Source organism: Danio aesculapii, chromosome 16, assembly GCF_903798145.1.
Source record: "Danio aesculapii chromosome 16, fDanAes4.1, whole genome shotgun sequence".
Taxonomy (NCBI): domain Eukaryota; kingdom Metazoa; phylum Chordata; class Actinopteri; order Cypriniformes; family Danionidae; genus Danio; species Danio aesculapii.
Window position 1 is genome coordinate 50,106,188 of NC_079450.1, and position 9,344 is coordinate 50,115,531.

Sequence of the window (9,344 nt, forward strand, 5' to 3'; positions counted from 1 at the left end):
ACAAATATAATTACTTATGTAAATATATTTATTTAGTATTTTGTTTTTTTATATTTATGTATTCATAAATATAAACAATGCACATGTATATATTATGTAAATGCATAATAATATAATAACAACATAATAATATATATAATCTTGTGTGCCAGTAATCACAATTAATTGTTTAACAGCACAAACTTGTATACAAAGGAAAATAAAAAGATTTAAAATTTAAAACAAACATGCACCAAAATATATGAATGAGAGGTTTGCATAAATTTCTGATTTTGGGCTACTCTGAATTTTGAATAGATGGATGGATATATATATATCTATCTATATAGATAGATAGTTAGATAGATAGATAGATATATATATATATAAATATATGTATATGTGCGTGCGTGCATGCATGCGTGCGTGCGTATGTGTATATATATATATATATATATATATATATATATATATATATATATATATATATATATATATATATATATATATATATATATATATATATATAATTTTTTGTTTTTTTGTTTTTTTTGTTTTTTTGTGCATATATTAGTGCATCTGGACAGTATTCAGAGCGCTTCACTTTTTCCTAATTTTTTTATGTTACAGCCTTATTCCAAAAGGGATTACATTCATTTATTTGTAAAATTCTACATACAATATACCCATAATGACAATGTGAAAAAATAATTTTTGAAATTGTTGCAAATTTATTAAAAATAAAAAAACGGAAAAGTCACATGTACATAAGTATTCACAGCCTTTGCTCAATACTTGTTAATGCACCTTTGGCAGCAATTACAGCCTCAAGGTCTTTGGGAATTTTGGCCCATTCCTCTTTGCAGTGCCTCTCAAGTTCTATCAGGTTGGATGGGAAGCGACAGTGTACAGCCATTTTCAGATCTCTCCAGAGATGTTCGATAAGATTTAGATCTGGACTCTGGCTGGGCCACTCAAGGACATTCGGGGACATTCACCGAGTTGTTGTAAAGCCACTCCATTGATATTTTGGCGGTGTGCTTTAGGTCATTGTCCTGCTGGAAGATGAGCCGTCGCCCCAGTCTGAGGTCAAGAGCACTCTGAAGCAGGTTTTCATTTAGGATGTCTCTGTACATTGCTGCATTCATCTTTCCCTCTATCCTGACTAGTCTTCCTGTTCCTGCTGCTGAAAAACATCCCCACAGCATGATGCTGCCACCAGCATGCTTCACTGTAGGGATGGTATTAGCCTGGTGATGAGCGGTGTCTGGTTTTCTCTGAATGTAACGCCTGGCGTTCATTTAAAAGAGTTCGATTTTAGTCTCATCAGACCAGAGAATTTTCTTTCTTATGGTCTGAGAGTCCTTCAGATGCCTTTTGGCAAATTCCAGGTGGGGAGTGGCTTCCATCTGGCCACTCTACCATACAGGCCTGATTGGTGGATTGCTGCACAGATAGTTGTCCTTCTGTAAGGTTCTCCTCTCTCCACAGAAGAGCGCTGGAGTTCAGACAGAGTGACCATCGGGTTATTGATCACCTCCCTGACTAAAGCCCTTCTCTCCCGATCACTCAACTTAGATGACCGGCCAGCTCTAGGAAGAGTCCTGGTGGTTCCTAACATCTTCCACTTACGGATGATGGAGGTCACTGTGCTCATTGGAACTTTCAGAGCAGCAGAAATTGTTCTGTAACCTTCCCCAGCCTTGTGCCTCGAGTCAATCCTGTCTCCGAGGTCTACAGACAATTCCTTCGTCTTCATGCTTGGTTTGTGCTTTGACATGCACTGTCAACCCTGGGACCTTATATAGACAGGTGTATGCCTTTTCAAATCATGTCCAATCAACTGAATTTACCACAGGTGAACTCCAATGAAGCTGCTGAAACATCTCAAGAATGATCAGTGGAAACAGAATGTACCTGAGCTCAATTTAGAGCTTCACGGCAAAGGCTGTGAATACTTATGTACACGTGGTTTTTTATTTTTAATTAATTTAATCCATTTTGGAATAAGGCTGTAACAAAAAAATGTGGAAAAAGTGAAGCGCTATGAATACTTTCTGGATGCACTGTATCTATCTATCGATCCATCTATCCTTCCATCCATCCATCCATCCGTCCATCTATATTAAATGGAAAATGTTTTTAGAAATGAATCAACCATTACTATTCTTTTGATGTATTTGTATGACACGTGTTTACCTTTTGATATGTTCTCTGTTCCTTTAGATCGATGTACTTTCATGTGCATGTCATCAGCATTCTGGCTATGATCCTCCTGCCTGGCAAACCCAGGAGCTTCAAGCCTGAAAACCATGACCTGCATTCCAACAACAATGTGAAGGAGGACTGAAGAGTGTGTGCGTTTGTGCGTGTATGTGTGTGTGTGTGTGCGCGCCTTTGTGCGAACTGAGGGAGCAACGACATTGACGGACAAAGGCTACTTTGTGTGAACACAAAAAAAAAGCTGGGCCTTCGCTTGCTTACAGGCCGTTCGCAAACACACACAGACTAAACCTCACTAGGGATGCACTCCATTGAAAAGACACACACATAAGCAATGATTTCATGAGAACAAATAAGGGAATGCACAGTTTGAGATCGAGTCCGAGTCCTAACAAGGCAGCTATTTGCAAGATTTCCCTAGGAAAATGAACGCTGCCCATTTTAAGGGTCTTTTAACTAGTTTAACACTGTATGCTAGAGAGAAGGAGGGATCCTTAATTGTACGTTGTTTGCTAATTTATTTTAGATGTAGTTGTGGTACTGATGCTGAGAGTCGAGTGAGGTTTTTATAGAAACGAATATTAATGTGCAGACAGTAACTTAGTTTTGTGGTGTAAAGACGTCTGTTGTGAGTATGCAATGCGTAACTGCTGTGAATATTGAATGAAAGTACTGCTGCAATATTAACTCATGAAAAATGGAAATAGAATTACACGTGTTGTGAATGGTGATGCCTAAATAAATGTTAAAGTTTTTAAAATGGATTTAGAATTTATAAAGCAATTTTACAAGCATTCAATCTAAACAAATGACGGGTTATCTCAATCCAATTGTGGGTGTAATAGGGACTAACCCGACTGCAGTGAGGTGCAGTATGTAAGTTTGACACCCAGTGGTTGAACTAGGTATTGCACTCCTGGTTCAAAACGCACAAGCGCAGGTTGCCAGATTGACGACACCAACAGCAGTGTTTCGAGCCTGACTGTCGAGCCTAAAGGCTGATTTAAGTCGTGTTCTAACTAAAAGCAATGGCACTCGATTGAAGGAATATTTTCCATATTAAAAAGAGTTTTTGTCCTCACCAACACCTGAAATGTATATTTCAGAAACGGTTTCTATTACTCAACAACAGAAAACTGACGCTTGGTGACATTTAAAGACTTAACTAGGTTAACTAGGCAGGTTAGGGTTATTAGGCAAGTTATTGTATAATAGTGGTTTGTTCTGTAGACTATCTGAAAAAAAAAATTAGCTTAAGGGGCAAAAAATTTTGACCTTAAAATGGTTTTTAAAAAAATTAAAACTGCTTTTATTCTAGCCAAAATAAAACAAATAAGACTTTCTCCAGAAGAAAAGATATTATCAGACATACTGTGAAAATTTCCTTGCTCCGTTAAACATCATTTGGGAAATATTTAAAAAAGAAAAAAATTCAAAAGGGGGCTAATAATTCTGATTTCAACTGTATATATAATAAATGTACACAGTACTCACACACTTAAATTCTGTCAAAACAAACGTATTTTAGATGCAAATACTAGTGATACACACATACACATACATATACATACATATATATATATATATATATATGTGTGTGTGTGTGTGTGTGTGTGTGTGTGTGTGTGTGTGTGTGTGTGTGTGCGTGTGTGTGTGTATGTATATGTAACTTTTCCCCTCTGGAAATTTGGATTTTGTAATAATTACTCGATGATGAATCTCTTATTTCTGTTGTTCTGTTCAGGGTGCGGATTGACCCCGCTAATTAATGCTTGATCCCCCCCCCCCCCCCCCCCCTCTGAAGAACATCAAAACAAGATATATCGGGGTCAGCCCTTTAATAGCTTTCTTCAATATTACCTTTCTTAAATATTTGTAATTAAACTTGCATAAAATATGTGTTTATATCTAGTGTTTATAGCCTAAAAAAGAAAAAATAGACACATAATTTGTGTAATTTCACTAAATATCCCTCAAAACACTGAAAACGTATGCATTTTATTAATAAATTACAAGTAATTTAAATACCTTCATAAATTTGATTCACTGAAGCATGTATTACCAAACTACTAGGCATGGCAAGTTTATTTATGTAGCACATTTCATACACAGTGGCAATTCAAAGTGCTTTACATAAACAAGAATAAAAAGGACAAGTGTATAAGAAAATAATAAACTACAGACCCCCCCCCCCCCCCCCCCCCTCCCCCCCCCACTCGTCAGTGTATAATTCGCACACTGCTTTTGGTCCTTTACAACTCAATGCAGGTCATTTGAAATTACAGAAATGCTTCATAGTGCTTTGCTGGACCTCCGAACTGTATCTAAATGATTACATTATTAATTATTACATTACTAATTATTAAAGTATTTAATTGTAACAAATTGTTATATATTTTATTGTTATAAAAAAGTTATTTTAAAAAGTTATTCGTATATTCCTCTTATTTTGCCTTCTGTTTGAGAAATGATTTGTTGATCTGTATAAAGCCGCCTATGGTGTGTGGATTTCTATGAAGGTGACATTTGTACCGGAAGCGAGGCTTTTCGAATCTTTGAATCAGTTGAACCGAATGCTTGTAATGAATCACTGTTTCGAAACTCGGCGTGCTGAGGACATCCGCTGGTTAAAGTCGGTAAATACAACAAAAACACAGCACGGCGTTTTACAAACAAGATTGAAAGTGATGTTGTTACACAGACACAATGCTATTAAGATTGAATTATATGTAGTATAATATGTAGGTTTTAATGAATTTGTAGCACAAATCTGTAACGACAACGCTGACTGATTGAACAACTCTTACAAACAACGTGTTATACCATTAATAACATCAGCATTTATTTGGATTAAACTGGATAATTGTGAATTTAAACTGACTGTTTTAACAGATTTGTGATAGATTTATATCGGACATTTACATAATATAAATATGTCACTGATAAAACCAATCTAAATCTACTTCATACCTTTTGATACACTAAATTAATATTGTTGGTTCTATTTTTAGCACAAAAAAAGTTCATAATCATTCATTTCATTTTCTCTTCGGCTTAGTCCCTTTATTAATCAGGGGTCACCACAGCGGAATGACGGATGCCCTTCCAGCTGCAACCAATCACTGGAAAACATCCATACACACTCATTCACCACTACGAACAATTTTAGCTTACCCAATTCACCTATACCACATGTTTTTGGCCAGAAATGCCAACTGCCCCAGCCTGGGCTCGACCAGCAACCTTCTTGCTGTGAGGCAATTGTGCTACCGACTGCGCCACTGTGCTGCCCAAAAAGTTCATAATTTTTTTTATTTTTCCCCATGAGATTAATGCTGAGCAAAGACAATAATTCATGCCGAATGCATGCGTCTGTTTAAATAAAATCCAAAATACCCAAATATGATTGTCAAAACTGTAATCAAAATGGAAGGACGTAGATGGTATAATTGTTATTTATTTAAATACACAAATCCTTGATGTACGATTTACAATGTAAATATTTTTGGATTATGTATATACTTATAGCATATACTTAACCCTTATGTGCTGTTGGGGATGTTTTCATCCACTCTGGGGTAATTTTGAGTTTCAACTTGGCCATAACTTTTTCTGTGTTTCAGCTAGTAGAATGATTTTTGGTGACAAATCTTATTTTGAGACACATTTTGAGAAAATGCCTCGAATTAAAAAAATAATAATAATAATTCACTGATACACTCTGGGAAAATGTACTGCTCCTTTCTTATTCTCAGGGTGAAAACATCCACTGAATTGAACTGCTGTAAAAATTCATCAGATTATTATTAGAATTTTTTTTATTGCAATAAATTGTTAATCAGCCTCAGTCCTGATCAAAACTACTAAATTGTTTATAAAAATTACAGGATTTTAACTCTTTCATCACCAAATTCATAAATGATGTCACTGATTTGGTGAAAAAAAACACACAAAATGACGTATTTTCAAGATTAAAGGTATTGTAGACTGGATTTTTTTTTTTACCTTTTATCAAAGTTGTGGACATGTGAAACAACATTGCCTTTGATATCTTGTTTTTGATTATTTTTCATTTTGTCTGTCCCAAGTTTACTGTTGGTGGTTGTTTTTTCCCCAATTGACTTCCATTAAAACCACACTTTTATAATACCATATAATCAGGCATTTTTGATTGTTGGTGATTTTCCCTGTTGTGAAGAGGTCAAATTTTTACTGTTGATCATCAGTTGGCACCATTAACCCTTTAGATATGCCTGAGCAAAAAAAAAACCTTAGTTTCTGGATTTTATATGGAGTATAACAACAAATTAAAGTGTGTGTATGTGTGTCTGTGAGAGTGACCTTAGCGTACTTACCTTGATTTGTCTGAGAAAATCAAAACCTCAGCTTTCAGAACTACATGAAGTAAACAAAAACAAAGACTGTGTATTTATGCACCATCTAGTGTGGTTATAATGGAAATCAATGGGGCCAAAACAGCCACCAACAGTAAATTAAGGAGAAAAAAATGAAAATCTAACAAAGCATCAAAGCCAATGTTGGTACTAATCATTCACATGTCTAAGACTGTGATAAAAGGTTAAAAAATCCAGTCTACAATTACTTTTTATATTGAAAATATGTCATTTTGTGGTTTTTTTTGTTTTGTTTTTTTACTAAATTAGTTCCATAAATTGTGAACTTGGCAATTAAAAAGTTAAAATCCTGTAATTTTCTAAACAATTTAGTAGTTTTGATCAGGACTTAGGTTGATTGAGAGACTTATGCAAAATATTTTATCTGATGCATTGTTACCGCAGTTTAATTCAGTGGATGTTTTCATCCCGATCATAACAAAAGGGTAGTACATTTGAACAGTGCACAAGGGTTAAAGGAACAATTCACGCAAAACTGAAATTTATTTCATCATTTAATAAATTGAAATTGTGGTTTGACGTAAACAAATTATCATTAAATATAAATAAAACAAAGGTTATGTTATTTGGGAAATTAAAAAGTAGTCAATAATATAGATTTATTTATTTATTACATATTTATTGCCACATCAGCAACTTATGGCTATTTCGTGGCTAAATGGATATACATTAAACTATTACATGATAAAAACAAATTCGTATTATATAAAAAATAAATAAATAAATAAATTACTTAGACAAATATATAAAATATAAATAGATAAAATGTACAAAAAATTTATTCAAAGTTAAATATGGTTTTTCAGTTCTATTTTTGATAAAAAATGTAAAACTCTTCCTGGTGGTACGTTTTTAAAAATGTCCATCAAAGTACTCTCCTTATAAAAATCCTATCTAACGGAATTTAAACTTCTACATTCCATCAAAATATATTTGATGGTGAGAGCAGTCTGGCAGATATTACATTTAGGTGATTCTTCGTTATTTAATAAATATGAATGTGTCAACCTAGAATGTCCAATTCCACATCTGGTATAGACCGTCTGATCATGCCTGGTTTCGAAAATATAATTTGCTAAATGTCTTTCATTTATTTTCGGGTTAATTTCATATAATTTGTTGTTGATGCAGTTGTCCCATTCTCTTTGCCATGTTTCGTTTATGTACAAATTGATGGTGGGTTTCAAATCATCAGGAGGAATTAAACATTCAGTCACATGAAAGGAGATAGCCTTTTTTGCAGTTTCATCTGCCAGTTCATTTCCACGTAGTCCCATATGACCTGGAATCCAACAGAAAATAATGTTGAACTTCTGGTTTTCTAGTGCTGTCATTTTCTTTAAAATATAATATAGATTTACAAATTGATAATGTTATAGTAAGAGTATATGCAATTAAGTTTCTTGTGGTTGCATTGAATCATAAAATTAGTTGGAAACCACAAATAAATAAGGTGATATCAAAATTTGTCAAAACTGTAGCAATAATGTATAAAGCAAGATTTATCCTGGACAATAAATCAATGTATGTATTATATAACACACTTATGTTGCCACATATGAGTTATTGTGTTGAAATTTGGGGGAATACATATAAATCTAATTCACGATCCTTATATACAATGCAGAAAAAAGTAATTAGACTGATGGAACATGTGGGGTATATTTGGAGCATACAAATCCTTTACTTTTTAAATTGAAGATACTTAATTTCAATGATTTGGTTAAATTTAACAGCACAATTTATGTTTAAAGCTAGGAATAAATTACTTCCGAAATGCATACAAAAGTGTTTTGAAGAAAGACGAGGGGATATAATCTGAAAGAAGAGCAAAGTTTTAGGAGGTTGAAAACAAGGACAACTTTAAATAGTTTGTGTATGTCTGTATGTGGTGTGAAATTATGGAACCGTCTAGAACAGACTCTCAAACAATGTCTGGATATTAATCGATTTAAAAAGTTGTATAGATATATATTATTAAAGGAATATAATGATGAAGGTGATTGAAAAAGGATAAAAAGATAAAGGTATGATGAAACTTTTAATTAATGGCTATTTGCTGCAATACTATGTTTTTTGTTTGTTTGTTTGTTTGTTTGTTTGGGGGTGGGGGGGTAAAAATGTTAAAAATGTAAAGGTACAAATGGAATCAAACATATAATTTGTCAAAGATACCAAAAGCATAAAATATGTCTGATGTAAAAAGAAGAGAAAAGTAAAAGAAGAAATCATTTTAAGTATTAGACAAATGGTGTATATCAGTGTTTCCCAACCCTATTCCTGGAGGCACACCAACAGTACATAGTTTGGATGTCTCCCTTTTCTGACCCATTAACTTCAGGTGTTGGAGTCTCTTCTGATGTTATGATAAGTTGATTCAGGTGTGTTTGATTAGGGAGAGGTTGAAAATGTGTACTGTTCGTGTGCCTTCAGGAACAGGGTTAAGAAACACTGATGTATATGGTAATGGGGTGGGAAAATAGTAAGCTTGTGCTTCATCCTACTAAATTTTTGACCATGATAAAATGTCTTTTTTGTTGCAGATATTTCATGAATGACATTTCTGTTCGAAAATAAATAAATCAAATTTACTCACCATTTACTTGTTCCAAGTCTGTTTTGTGAACACAACAAAAATATATATTTTAAAGAGAGCTGAAAACATGTAGACTTCAATAGTAGGAAAAACAAATAAGGGGAGATTAGAGGTTTTAATCTTTTTTGTGT

At 33.7% G+C, this 9,344-nt stretch overlaps 1 protein-coding gene across 1 annotated transcript in view; it reads left to right on the forward strand.

Annotated features, from left to right (window-relative positions):
- Positions 1-2,966, forward strand: part of mboat1 (membrane bound O-acyltransferase domain containing 1) — a 34,757-nt gene extending 31,791 nt beyond the window's left edge. The window contains exon 13 of the mRNA XM_056475512.1: positions 2,206-2,966. Coding sequence (XP_056331487.1) covers positions 2,206-2,329 — 124 coding nt within the window. The 3' untranslated portion in view covers positions 2,330-2,966. The remainder of the gene's footprint in view (positions 1-2,205) is intronic.
- The last annotated feature ends 6,378 nt before the right edge of the window (positions 2,967-9,344 follow it).